Source organism: Meriones unguiculatus, chromosome 15 (genome assembly GCF_030254825.1).
Source record: "Meriones unguiculatus strain TT.TT164.6M chromosome 15, Bangor_MerUng_6.1, whole genome shotgun sequence".
Lineage (NCBI taxonomy): Eukaryota > Metazoa > Chordata > Mammalia > Rodentia > Muridae > Meriones > Meriones unguiculatus.
This window is the reverse complement of record NC_083362.1, coordinates 70,970,728-70,985,088: the sequence shown is the minus strand read 5'-3', so window position 1 is coordinate 70,985,088 and position 14,361 is coordinate 70,970,728. Positions and strand designations below refer to the sequence as shown.

General features: G+C 44.3%; 1 protein-coding gene across 7 annotated transcripts in view; it reads right to left on the bottom strand.

The window, feature by feature from the left end:
* Positions 1–11,067, bottom strand: part of LOC132648110 (nuclear body protein SP140-like) — a 45,843-nt gene extending 34,776 nt beyond the window's left edge. For 2 of the 7 annotated variants that reach the window (XM_060368743.1, XM_060368742.1), the window contains exons 1-4: positions 10,736–11,067; positions 2,780–2,942; positions 1,660–1,831; positions 865–948 (exon numbers count right to left, since the gene is read on the bottom strand). In XM_060368743.1, coding sequence (XP_060224726.1) covers positions 865–948; positions 1,660–1,831; positions 2,780–2,942; positions 10,736–10,767 — 451 coding nt within the window. In that variant the 5' untranslated portion in view covers positions 10,768–11,067. The remainder of the gene's footprint in view (positions 1–864; positions 949–1,659; positions 1,832–2,779; positions 2,943–10,735) is intronic. The other 5 variants (XM_060368745.1, XM_060368746.1, XM_060368740.1 and 2 more) reach the window with 3 other exon arrangements.
* Between the last annotated feature and the right edge of the window lie 3,294 nt (positions 11,068–14,361).

Genomic DNA, 14,361 nt, shown 5'->3' with positions numbered 1-14,361 from the left:
CTTGGAAGTCTGCGGACATCACAATGTGAAAAATTTGCAGCTAATGTTTTCACCTTGGGCCAGAAGTTGATTTGGCTAGAAAGTCAGTCCCTCCAATATCTCAAACTTTTTCTCTTCTCTGAAGATCATTTTTTGCTCTCAATAGTATTAAATTTTTACTGATACTCCTTTTTTTGGTCTTATTACTACTATATTTATGTTGGCATGGGAGATTATCTCACATATATTGATATCAGAAGGCATCTTAGAGGAATCAGCTCTCTCTGCCCATGTGAGTCCCAAGAATCAAACTCAGGTCATCAGGCTTGGTAGCAATGCCATTTAACTGGCCTCCTGCTGGTTTTCCATTTATTCTCCTTTTTTTTTTTTTTTTTTCTGTGTTTGGGCTGATGACTCTTGGACACAATTAGCATCCCCTCTTTATTTAATTTTCTTCATATTTTAAACTCTGTACCTTGTTTCATAATTGAGATTAACTCTTTTTTTTCACTATTTTTTTCATTTTCCCAGATCAATCTGTTCTTTAGTTAGCTTGCTGTCTCTGATTTTTCCCACAGATTCGAATCTAAACATTTAGGTTTACATAAACTCAGGTCTGCTTACTCTCTGGTGCCTGCCTCTAATCTTCATTTTTATTATGTAGTACCCTTTTAGCTCTTCTGCTAAGAGACTCATTCCTCTTCTCTTCTTGTTTCCCAGTGTGTACAGCAACCACAAGCTAAACAAAAGTGTGTGTGTGTGTGTGTGTGTGTGTGTGTGTTTCTATGCACATGCACACATACACGCAGGGAATGATCAGAAGAAAAAGCTAAAGACAGCAAAACAGTATCAGTGAATTAATTAGTAATCTAAAAACATAATCACCTCTCCTAAAGGCTGCCAGCAGTCTGCGCCTCTCTTCAGCATCTCTTCCATTTATCCTCTGAAAAGTTCTGTGATTGTCAGATACTAAGGAGAAACATGACAATGACCAAATTGAACAGTGACAGGGCAGAAAGACACCCAAGTAATGCAGAAACAGGCTTCACAGGAAGTTCTGATGCAATGCACCTTCTGCAAGGGAGAGTCCTCTAGAGGGGGAGCTGGAAAGGTGAAGCTACAGGCCACCAGTGGGAACAACAGAGACTGTTCTCTACCTAGGACCTGCCAACTTCATGTTCATGCAACATGCCAGAGCCTTGGTTCTAAAGGCCCATCCTCATTTCACACTCTAGGCTGACACACGCTGCCCTCTCTGGTGCCTTGACCCAAACTGGCTTTCTCTTGTGATTTCTCTACTTTTCAAAAAAAGGAAGTTGATGTAGGACTCTACTGAATGATAAATTTTCTAATAAAAGGAACGTATTTTAATCACTGGGCATGTCTGCAAGTAGCAGAGAGCTGGCTCCTTTCCAAGGAAAGCCATCCTTCATAGCGTGTTTTATAGCATGAAAATCAGGTTCTGGGTGAGCAGTTATCTCAGTGTTAGTTGGTCTATGTGTAAGCTCCTGACTACACCGACCGTGTGCGTTTCCTACATACCCCCATGCTTGGCATGTCATAGTCTCTCAGTAAATTAGATGTCAACTATCAATGAGAAAAATGAATGGGTGAATGAATGAATGAATGAATGAATGAAGTAGTCTTGCATTTCCTGAGGCAGGTGAGAGCTATAGTTACCATTTGGGAAGAAGTTTCGTAGAGTCTCCTCTAGGTCTGGATAGGCCTTTATGTGTGTTTTGCTGAATATCACTCTCAGAAGCTCCAGGCTGAACCGCTCTTGTACATCATGGAGGATGTCGTACACCACACTGTCCACTGAGATCAGGTTCTTACAACGTTTTTGACAATCCTTAAAAACAGGAAATGTGTCACGATGGATTTATGGGTTACAAGAGAGGCTTAGACAGGCTCAAACCCCATTTGTTTTCTTGTGAAGTGTCTGAGTTTTGCATACACAGAGGGGACTTTTTCATGTCCTCTCTGTACCAACAGAGCCCTGCTCATCTAAAAGCAGCTCTGATGCTGACACACAGTTGACACAAAAGAGTAGCTTCAAAGAACAATCAGATGATGGGTGTAAGAGTCAAGCAAAGATGCTCTACTGTGGCTCTAACAGGCCATGAGAGGCTGTCCTGGGGACCATACAGTAACTCCCCCAAGGAATGACCTGGTATGAGGGATTCAAGGCAACTAAGTGGGCATCCTGGTCGCAGGACGAAGAAAAAAGGCATAAAGAAGGGAAAGTCTCTGTTATCCCAGAGGTCCCCATCACTGCCCTCAGCTACATTCTAGGGCCTCAGAAGTGCCTGAAGAGCAAGGAACAATTTGGAAAGAGAGAAGCAAGCATGACTCCCAGTTTTGTCTTCACATGACCCAACTGCCTGTGTCTCTCAGGCAGTTCAAAACTCTCAGGCTCTGGGATTTGGAATAAGTAGGTCCTGCTTGGACTTGTCCATTTGCATTCTAGTTTCTGTTGATACACTGCAAAAGTGAACCTAGGATGCTCTGCACCTTAGAGCCTTTCCACTTCCTGTCCATCCACTTCCTGTCCATCCGCTTCCTGTCCATCCACTTCCTGTCCATCCGCTTCCTGTCCATCCGCTGTCACCATGTAGCTCAGCTCAGTTACTGCAGAGGTAGGTGTGAAGGTCTTGTGATGCCTTCTCCTGTCACCTTACAAGAAGTGAAGGTCCCTGTTCCCTAGAGCCCTTCGGCCTGTTGGCTGCATCCAAAGGTTCAGCATGATATAGCATGGGGCAAGCTTACTGTCAGGACTGAGTCCCTTCTCCTCACTCACCTGAAACATCTCCTCAGAAATGAAGCCATGGTCTCGGAGGCTCATAAAAAAAGGATATGGCTTTGTAATGGCGCTTGCAATTTCCACCTTATTTTCTTTGAAGTGTTTGTACATGAGCGCATAGCTAGCTGATTCCTCTTCATTCTGGTCCTCTGTGATTGTCCTACGGGAGAGATTCCATGTGGAAGGAGAAACTGGTTTACAAAAGGCTACCAATGGCTGGGTAATTGCTGACATGAAAAAATGGTCCACTAAAAAGACAAATTTAAAGTGAAACTGAAGCTTCAAACATCTAAAAGAGTGAGGCTAGTTGTGAGGCTTTGGGTTTTGTTTGCTTGAGAGAGGGTATCACCTGTAAGTCTGGCTTGCCTGGAACCTGCTATGTAGACCAGGCTATCCTCAAACAGAGAGTTAACCTGCCTCTGCCTCTTGAGTGCTGGGATTCAAATCATGCTCCACAGCGGCCAACATGATGATTCGTTTTAATTGTCAACCTGACACAATCTATAACAACCCAGGATCGTGTTAGTCTTAATAAAGAATCGTCCAGATTAGGATGGTCTCTGGGAATGTCTGCCTGGGGTTGTCCTCATTATGCTAATTGATGTGGAAAGATCCAGCCCACTGTGGACAGCACCAGTTCCTATGTAGGGGATCCTGGGCAGCATTAAGTGTAGGGAAGAAGTTGGGCACTGGCAGGCACACTTGCATTCATTTCTCTCTTCTCTGGACTGTGGACGTTACCAACAGCTTCATGTTCCCGCCTAGACTTCCCTGCAATGATGCCCTGTAACCTGGACCTGTGTGCTAGAAAGAACTCTCTTTCTCCCCCAAATTGCTTTATGTCAGGGTATGTTATCACAGCAACAGAAATGAACCTAAATACAATCTACAGACTTCTGGAAAAAGGAAATGACAAAAAAAAAAAAAATGCACACCCTCTTCTTCCAGTTCATGAGTGAAGGCGAAATGGATAAGCAGCTGATCCAGGACCGAGAAAACATACTCGCTCTGTGGCTCACCCATCATGAAGAAAGCTCCATATGCTTTCTTCTCTGCTTGTTTCCCACCTCCTTGAAGGGATGTGTGGGGGTGGGGTAGAGAGAGTGAGGGCGGGTGAGGGTGGGGAAAGCTCTCTAGCAGATCAGAACCAGCACTTATTAATCATGCTGTCCCCTACAATAGTGTGTGACATTTCAGGTGGCCACTGCTCTCTGATCAGAGTCCGGAGAGAGGACCCTCTGACGAAGAAAAGCCCAGAAGCCCAATGAAATATGGAAGTTGCTTATTCGTGTTATTGACTCCATTCTGGCTGACAAATGAAAACAAATTTTGATGTATAGTACAATGATAGCAGCAAGAAATCAGCTGGGCTTGGTACAAGGGCTTGTAGTCACAGTATCTTAGAAGGCAAATCAGGAGGACCATCATAGGCTACATAGTGATTTCTTTTCTTTTTCATTTTACCTGGTACTAGTACTCTTACAGTATTAGCACATGTAGAGGTCAGAGGACAACTTTGTAGAGTTTGTTCTCTCTTTTCACTCTTTTATGGGTTCAAACTCAGGTTACCTGACTTGCCTAGTAAGCAAAGATGCCCACTGAGGCATCTTTTGGCTCTTATCTTGTGGCATCAAGGTTAGACTGGGTTATTGCAGAAGGACTCTCTTATGTATTGTATGGACATAACACCTGTCAATTTAAAAAAATCTATGTCCCTATGGCTGAGGCAGGAAATAGGTGGCACATCCAGCAGGCAGAAAGGATTCTGGGACAGAGCCAGGTATATGAAATTCAGCCAGCAAGATGTGAGGTGGACAATATGCATGGTACCTGAACATAGATAACCAGCCAAGTAGCAGAATGTACATTAGTATAGAAGAGCCTAGCTATCTATACAGCTTAGGTATTTGTGTGATATTTAATGAGTCTCATGAGTAGTTATTTCCAGGGAGCTATGACAGGAAGGAAAACACCACAGCCTACCTCTACATGCTATAAGGCAAGACCCTGTCTCAAATAATTAAGAAAGAAATCACTACTAGCAAATCCCTACTACACACACACACACACACACACACACACACACACACACAGTGGTAGGAGGGCTTGTGAGAAGTTCAGTGGATGAAAGTGCTTGTCCTCTAGTGTAATGACCTGAGTTCAATCCTGGGACCCACAGAGTAGAAGGGAAAACCAACTCCTGCAAATCAGGGAGGAGGTGAGTAAAAATATACTTTTAAATCATATTTTATCATATCAACAAAAAAAGTAAAAAGGATCCAGGCAGGGTGGCACATGCTTTTAATCCCATCAGTCAAGGAGGTAGAGGCAGGTGGACCTCTGTGAGTTTGAGACCAGCCTGGTCTACACAGCCAGTTCAGGACAGCCAAGTCTACACAGGGACACCCTGTTTCCAGAAAACCAAAAACCGAAACAAAACAAAAGTATAAAGATGCCATGCTGAGACCCATTATTTTGTACGCTAACCAAATAATCAATTAAAATATAAAATAAATTAGGGTACTTCTTTGCCTTTTTCATACTTTAGAATTTTATCATTTCATAAATACTGTTTCATACATGAATCACTGTAGTTACATGATTTCTCCTGCTCCCTTTTTTCTCAATTCCTCCCATGTCTTCCTTTCCCACTTCTTCTCAAAACCATCTTTAATAATTGTTTTATAAATAAATATATATATATATATATATATACACACACACAGATACATACATACATATATACATACAGGCAATCTGCTGAGTTCATTTAGTGTTGCTCCTATGAATACATGTTTAGGGCTGACCACTAGAGACCAGATAACCTAACAGAGGATTTTTTTCTGGAGAATACTGCTTGATTTCCCCTTTCTTAGCAGCCATTAATTGCCTGGAGCTCTTCATCTAAGGGTGGAACCTTGTGAGATTCCCTCATCCACATAGCACATCACCTGGTGCTGTCATTAAAGGTACATCTATTTTTAATTTTTTATTTTATTTTTATTAATTACAGTTTATTCACTTTGTATCCCAGCTGTACCTCCTCCTCCATCCCCTCTGAATCCCACCCTCCCTCCTTCTTCTTCTCCTATGCTTCTCCCCCAGTCCAGTGATAGGGGAGGTCCTCCTCCCCTTCCATCTGACCCTAGTCTATCAGGACTGGTTTCTTTGTCTTCTTCTGTGGACTGGTAAGGTTGCTCCCCCTCAGGGGGAGGTGATCAAAGAGCCATTCCATAAGTTCATGTCAGAGACAGTCCCTGTTCCCTTTACTAGGGAACCTTTTTGGACACTGAGCTGCTATGGGCTACATCTGTGCAGGGGTTCGAGGTTATCTCCATGCATCTTCCTTGTTTGGAGTATCCCAGAAAAGACCCCTGTGTCCAGATTTTTTAGTTCTGTTGCTCTCCTTGTGGAGCTCCTGTCCCCTCCAGGTCTTTCTATCTCCCCCTTCTTTCATAAGATTCCCTGCACTCTGCCCAAAGTTTGGCTATGAGTCTCAGGATATGTTTTGATACCCTACTGGGTAGAGTCTTTCAGAGGCCCTCTGTGGTGGGCTCCTGTCCTGTTTCCTGTTTTTTTCCCTTTGCTCCTTCTTGATTAGCTTAAAGGTACATCTTTTTAAGCACTTAAATGCCAATAACTAAATGTTAAATAATTGAAAATGTGACACTCCAGAAGGTAGTCTGATGAACCCTGACACTGCTCATGACTTTTTTAGATGTCACCAAAGACAAACTATTCTTAGAATAATCCTGAAATATCATTTGCCCTTTATCTCTTTCCTCCTCCTAAAAGTGTTCAGTCAGGTTCACGGATGTGCACGGGCTGCAGCATCACAGCAGACGGAGCAGACAGGGGCCTGAGGGGGCCTGAGGGGGCCTGAGGGGGCCTGAGGGGGCCTGAGGGGGCCTGAGGGGGCCTGAGGGGGCCTGAGGGGGCCTGAGGGGGCCTGCTGACCTTGACTAAGCAGGAAAGCAAAGGCATTTGCAGGAAGGTAAACCAAGATTAAATCTTCTCCTTTACTTTCATTTAAAAAAACTATTTTCCATAAGAATGTATCATTTGTGATAGTGACGAAGTCATTGCTTCTACACGTAATGGATAAATATTCAAATGTCTGAAACTGTAATTTATAATTAATGATAGCTCACATTAGATTTAACCCAAAAAGCTAGCTTTTGGGGTTCTCCATAATTTTTAAGAAAAAAAAAATGGGATGGTTTATGCACACCTTTAATCATGGCAAAGGCAGGAGGGTCTCCATGAATTCAAAGCCTGATCTACAAGTGAATTTCAGGATAGTCAGGGCTACACAACAAACAAACACAACGAATATCAAAGCTATCTGATTCCAAAAAACTTGAGAATTGTGTTTTAAAAAGAGCATATTATGTATGTTCCATATGTAATAATATAACAAAACTATATAATAATTTTTAATAATTATTTTTATTTTTATTAATTACAGTTTATTCACTTTGTATCCCCCCTGTACCTCTCTCCCTCCTCCCCTCCCAATCCTACCCTCCCTCTTCCCCACCCATGTCCCCCTCCCAGTCCACTGATAGGGGAGGTCCTCCTCCCCTTCCCTCTGATCCTATCAGGTCTCATCAGGAGTGGCTGCATTGTCTTCTTCTGTGGCCTGGTAAAGCTGCTCCCCACTCAGGGGCAGGTCAATCAGTTCATGTCAGAGACAGCCCCTGTCCCCATTACTATGGAACCCACTTGGACACTGAACTGCCACAGGCTACCTCTGTGCAGGGGTTCCAGGCCATCTCCATGAGTGGTCCTTGGCTGGAGTATCAGTTTCAGAAAAGACCCTTGTGCCCAGAATTTTAGGATCTGTCACTGCATTTGTGGAACTTCTGTCCTCTCCAGGTCTTATTATCTCCCACTTCTTTCATAAGATTCCCTGCACTCTACTTAAGGAGGGTATGTATGTGTATGTGCCTGGGGGGGGGGATGGAGTCCAATTGCTCTCCACCCTATTTTTTGAGACAGAGTCTCCCACTGAATTTGAATATCATTAATGCAGCCAGATTAGCTGGCCAGTGAGCTCTAAATACCCAACTGTCTCCCTACCCCTAATTCTGGAGTTAGAAAACACATACTACTGCTGGATAACTTCTTTGTGGGTTCTAGAGTCTGAAGTTAGCTCCTCATAAGATAATTCAAGTGAAAACTGGAGTTAGAGTTGAATTATTTCACAGAAGGTAAATTCAAAAAGCACAGTTTCACATTTGATGCTAAGAACCAACTAGAGAAATACAGAAAATTGATTTAAAAAAAAAAAAAAACCCAAGGCATCAAATCTAAACTACAAATGCCACAAAATAATGAGCAGTGAGGGGAAAAAAAACCACACTGTTTAGCAGAAAGAAAGAGACATAAGATATGAAAGTTTCACCAAACATCATTCTCAAGAGGATCCCCAGAACCAATTCCCAGTGGGGGGCAGGGGGGAAATATATATATATATATATATATATATATATATATATATATGTAAAGGAAGTCAAGAAAAAAAGTCATAAAATGCTTGACTAAAACCAAAAAGGCATAAAAAGAAAAGAACACCAACAAGAAAAAAATGATAAAATGAAACTACAAACATGGTAGGTATTGCTCATAATCAGTCTAAATTCAAATGGTTCAGTTGTACCAGTTAAAAAACAGAGTCTGGGACATGAGAGCAGGGGAGATGATGCTGCCTCCTGCCGACAGCAGCACTGGGTGCCCAGGGCAGTGCTGGACAGCTCGCATTGGTGGTGCAGATAAGGGAGCACGGGTGGGCCGACCAGCTAGCTACTACCCAGATGCAGATCCAGGCCTTTGAGCTGGCCCACCCCAAAATCTATACCATCTTCAAACAGTTGGGACTCATAGAAGGGCTGGTTCTACTGACCCAAAACTGCAGGAACTTCATGACACAGGGCAGCAACAGGATAATAGGTAGGAATCCTGCTGAGGATCCAATACTGACAGTGTCACAGAAGCCAGAGATCTCAAAACAGACCAATGACTCATTGCAATGAACATTTGCAAATGAAGATGTGTGGACACACTGTGACATGATAGCTTCCACAATGAGATATTTTCTATGCTTTGTTTTTGTTTTGTTTGTGAGTATGTATTATTTATTTTGCAGGGAAGGTTGCTAGGGCCAAGGACAGATATGAGAGGACAGGGAGATGAGCAGGACTGGGGTGCATGATGTGAACCTCACAAGGAATCAATAAATTTTTTTAATGGCAACAACAACAGTGTAACCGCAACTAATGCTGTAAATAAAAGAGAGCTATGTTAGGGGCCACTGAGATAGCTCCATAAAGAAGCACCCTGCCACCAAGTCTGTGTGAGGACCTGAGTTTAATCCCTAAGACCCACACGATAGAAGGGGAGAACCAGTTCCTTAACATACACACTGTGGCACTTGCACACATACAATAAATGAATGTAATTAAAAAAACAACAACAATGCGGGTAGTCAGACAAAAGTTTGGCCCTTTCTCCTGCACAAAAATAAAAAAAAAGCCATGAAGTTAAAAAAAAAATTAAATCTGAGACATAGGGAAACATACAGCATTAAATGTATATGTCAGAAAATACGAGAGGCCTATACGAACAATCGTCTAAGGAATCAGAAAAATAAGATGAACAATTTCATCCCAACGAAAACAAAAAAAAAAATGCATTAATTTTAATTTTAAAAAAATGAAGCAGAAATCCATAAAATTAAAATAAGTAAATAGTCACACCAAAAAGCTACTTCTTTGGAAAGATCAATAAAGCTTTTAAATCTTTAGTCAGGCTAACAAAGTAGAGACAGGCACACACTATGAACTCTACAACACTGAAAGACTATCAAAGGCTAAGGCAGCCATCCTGTAGACTGGATAACCACCGCAACAAAACATGACCAAACGTCTTAAAAGACAGAAACTGCTAAAACTCATGCTCTGAGAGCCAGGTTGGGCCAGTAGTTAACCATCCATCCCACTCCCAACAGAGACAGCAGGCTGTCGGCATCGCTAGCGGATAAGACCAAATGCCACTGGAGAAATGATGCTTCCTTTGGATTTCTGCAGGACAGAAGTAGCCCCGGCTGGCCCTGTTAGAGGGCAGGGAGCTCCACACACTTCTGTCTTACCTTTTCTGTCTTTACTTTTAAATTATGTATACATGTGTCTGTCTCTGTGGTTTCCTGCATGTAAGTGCAGAGCCTGAGGAACGGAGAGAAGCATGTCTGATGTCCTGGAGTAGGAGATAGTTGGAAGCCCCAGGACGGGTACTGGGGACCCCAGCCCATGCCCACCTCTAGAGCAACAGGAGCTCTTAACCACTGGGCCTTCTCTCCATTTGTGTATGTACGTGTGTGTAAGATAATTTCAATCCATTTCTAATCAGCTACGTGACCAGCACAGAATAAAGAAGGTTAAAAGCAACACCCACTCCCCACCTGCTCAAATTTCACTCCCTCCATTTGAGTGATCAGGCTCCTGAAAGGGCCTGTGCAGGCAAGTGGGCTCAGAGCAGAGCTATCCTCAACCACAGAATGGGAAAGGGTTGGCAATGGACAGAGTCAGGTTTGAACTTCTAAATGATCGTTTTTGGACAGGCTTGTCTTGGACAGTGATGATTAGAGACAGAGATCAGAGATCAGAAGTCCCAATGAACCAGCCACTCCTACAGAAGTTCCCAGGAAGTCCACACAGTGCCAGGCCAGCTGTGTGACAGGAGCAAGAACATGAGGTGGGTTGAGTCTGGGTGACCACAGGTCTCTGGGACAGCTAGCCTACTGCAGCGAAGACTGCTTGTCCTAGTTCTTAATTTTCATATGATCGTACTGTCTCAAATTCCTGTGGCCCGTGCAGCCAACCTGGGTAGCCCTAGTAACACATGTAAACACTGATCTTAGCAGAAACGAGGGACAAACTGAGGGGAAGGACTTACCTGTTGCCGAGTCCACTGTCTCCTCCTGCCATCCCCTACACAGGCTAAGGCTCCTTGAACTTGGCTCTGGGCAGGGTGAACCCTCTCTGAGCTTCTGGGAAACCCAGAGAGAACCTCTTCAGGAGAAAAAAAGAAACTGAAACTTCTCTTGGCTCTGAGGTGTCTGCACTCACACCCTGTAGCAGTCTCTGTCCCAGAGGGGAACAGCAAAGACAGCCCAAGTCCCCAGAAACCTGGAACCCCTGCTGCTCTCCAAGGAAAGAAGGCAGAAGGGTCTGCCTCAGCTAACGACTCAGGCCTGTCCGAGGCCAGCTTGCTGCTTAGCATGGGAAGGGAGTGGCTCCTTTGTCCTGAGCTGGGGTGGTGCCTTGAAGGACAAGGGAGAGCAGGCTGTCTTCTGCAACCTCTCAGAACTCTGGCTGTCCTGGCACCCTAGTGGGCCAGGACTAGAGGACCTGGACATGGTGTTTGAGCACCAGAGTGGGAGAAGTCAGAAGCTGTGGCCTCATAAAGTGCTTGGAGCTTGGAAAAGTAGCTAAAGGAGGCGACCTCCCCCAGCCCTGCCCACACACCTCCACCAAGCAAGGGCAAGTTCTGAGAATCCAGGGAGAGCAGCTTGCTTCACTGTGCAAGCAAGGGCTTCAGCAGTTTCACAGCGGTCTTGTGAACAAGAGACATCTTGTAGGGAGGGGAGGTGGGTCACACCTGAGGCTGTACCTCATCAAGGACAGCACAGTGCTGAAGGATGTGTGCCTTGCATTTATTCTCCCACCTAACCCTCATGCTGTAATCGAGAAAACTAGTTTGAAGTGGAAAGATAAAGAAACAGGAGTAAAGATGCAAAACAAACAAACAGAAGAATGGAAATGCAGGCAGAACGGAGTCAAACACAAGGTGGATGGGTTGAGGGCCTGTGTGGAGTTCAAGGCTCAGACCTCTGCTAAAGAGGAACAAATTACCGAGATATAGCAACAGGTTTCAAGAGTACAGTGATGAGCACAATCACATGCCAGAAAGTGCATTTTACACATCTTCATTTACATGACATTTTCACGCCTGCCAGATTTAGTTGTGTAACAGCCAACCTGTGGTTTTGGGGGCTGGTGTCCAGGAGGGGGTTTTCTGCCAAGAACAGGAGTATTTTAGGGGAAGGAGGTGGGGGAACTTGGCCTGTGTGTTCATTGAGGCATGATTTGGTAAAATTCACCAAAGCCATCACTTTAGATGAATGCATTTTACACATCTATAAAACTGTATTAAAATCTACAATCTTAGTAGGCTCTCGCTTGGTATGAATTACCAGGTGAGGTTTCTGGAGTATGTGAGGATAAGAATAAAATCTTTGCATTATTCATATCTGTATGATCTAATAATTTTTCCTGCTCTAAAGGTTTCTCTGGGAAGGAGTATTTTTCTGGCACACACACCCTGTGTTAACATAGACTTGCCTTGTTCCCTTTCTCCCTGGGTCCGCATCCCTGGGACAGTCTGGGCCAAGCCTGAATGCTACTGATTGGTGCCTCTATAGAAGTACAGAAGGGCTCTCTCCTGTGTGGGCTAGCCTTGGTTCAAATTTAGAGCCCCGGAGGCCTCATAGGTGTCCTGGGAGGGGGTTCTTGTGGGTCATGAACATTCAGGAAATATTGGGTATGGCTACACAGAACTCTCAGCTGAAGACTTCTCAGTATGAGAACTTCCCAAACGAGTTTAGGCTCATTTGGGATCTTTCAAAGGGTGTGCAGGACCTATTTGCTAGTCTTAGGGTGGAGTCATCTGGTTGCCTTTTATTTTATTTCAATTTTATCACTTATTTATCCTGACAAATACTAGGCATTTCAAACATGTGAGCTCTGGTTATTGTTTAGCTCTAAGATTTTGTTTGGTTTGGTTTGGTTTGGTTTAGTTTGGTTTGGTTTGGTTTGGTTTTTGAGACAGGGTTTCTCTGTGTAGCTTTGGCTGTCCTGGAACTCTCTCTGTTGATGAGGCTGGCTTCAAACTCACAGAGATCTGCATGGCTCTGCTGGGATTGCACGAGTATGCCACCACCGCCCGGCTAGCTCTGGTTATTACTGGTTTCAATTTAAGGATTTTTAGCAAATTTATTCAGTGTAACCTTCACCACAATCCAGTTTGAGAACACACCATTCCTCCAAAACGGTTGGAATGAGGCCACTGGAGAAACAGAGACGGGTTGAGAGGAGAAGAGTGGAAGCCCTTTCCCATATTCTTCAGTGCTGGTCCTTAGCCTCCCACCTGTGTCACTGCACTCCAGGCAGATGTGGCTGGATCCGAAGCAGCCTCTGCAACCCTAAAGGCTGACCCTGCTGGAGAGCCTCACCAGGACAGGCGGGGTGGAGCACAGAAGCTGCAGCGGCGGCGAGCTGGGCTTCCTGCTCTGCGTGCTGAGATCACTTTCAGTTTTGTTTTCTTCTCTGAGGCTCCTCATCCAGGCGGCACCCAAGGCAGCAGGACTTCTAGTCCTGACCGGGCTGGCAGGCTTTTCCCGGCAGGGTCCACAATCTCCTAAAGGTAATCTGCGCCGCCTTAGGGAACCCGGGAGACCGGTGGCTGCATTCTTCCTTCTTGGGAAACAGCTTTCATCTACTGGACCTTAGAACCCCTCCCCCACCAAAGAGACTGGCGGTGGCGGGTGCCTAGGACCTAAGGGGCATGGATAATGGGGATGGAGGCGAGTGCAGTGGACGCTGACAACTCTTTTTCTGAAAGTTAGAGGTTTTGGGGACAGTGTCCAGTGCATGTTCCCGAGGCTGGACCTTGAATGTACCCGTGGTGAGCAGTGCCTGCATCATCTACCAGACACTTGGCTAATTATGAAGCTATTGGGAAAAGAGAACGTAAAGAGACTCCTTACTTCCCTCTAGCATGTTATGGTCTTTTTGTTTTTTGTTTGTTTGTTTGTTTGTTTTTGTCGTTTTTTTTTTTTAACTCATGGACATTTCCTTGAAATACGTTCCTTCCTGTGCATGAAAATTCAAGGGAATTCCTACTTGAGGGCTCCTGATATGGATTTCCAAATGAACCACAGAATGCTTGAACTGGGTTTACATTTCTACTGTATCAGGGGTTGTGGCTATTGTCTTCTCTCTTGGTTACTTTGATAATCACATGCACTGTCCTTCCCACTTTTCTCACAGTTTCCAACTTAATTATGTATTCATTTTACATGAGGCTCATTTTATTGATTGCTCATGTTTGGATGTCGTCTTTCCTAATGGGTGTCTGCCTTTTCCCAATTTATTTGCAAGGCCCCTTTGCAAAGTAAAAACCTGAACGCAGGCATCTGAGATACAGTGTTTGTTTGTTTGTTTTTTCTTCCCCAAGACAGTGTTTCACTATGTCACTCTGGCTGTCCTGGACTCACTTTGTAGACCAGGACGGCCTCAAACTCACAGAGATCTGCCTGCCTCTGCCCCCAGTGCTGGGATTAAAGGCTGGGCCATTTCCTGGGGCGTGAGATACAGTATTTTACACAGTGAGAAACAAACCACTGGAGTCAGACACAATCTAGTGTGAACTGGTTTCCTTGCTTCACCTCTCTTGGTCTGAATTTCCTCCTTCAGAAACTGTGGCAGGTACAGATAAGAAAGCTGTCCCTATTTCAATCT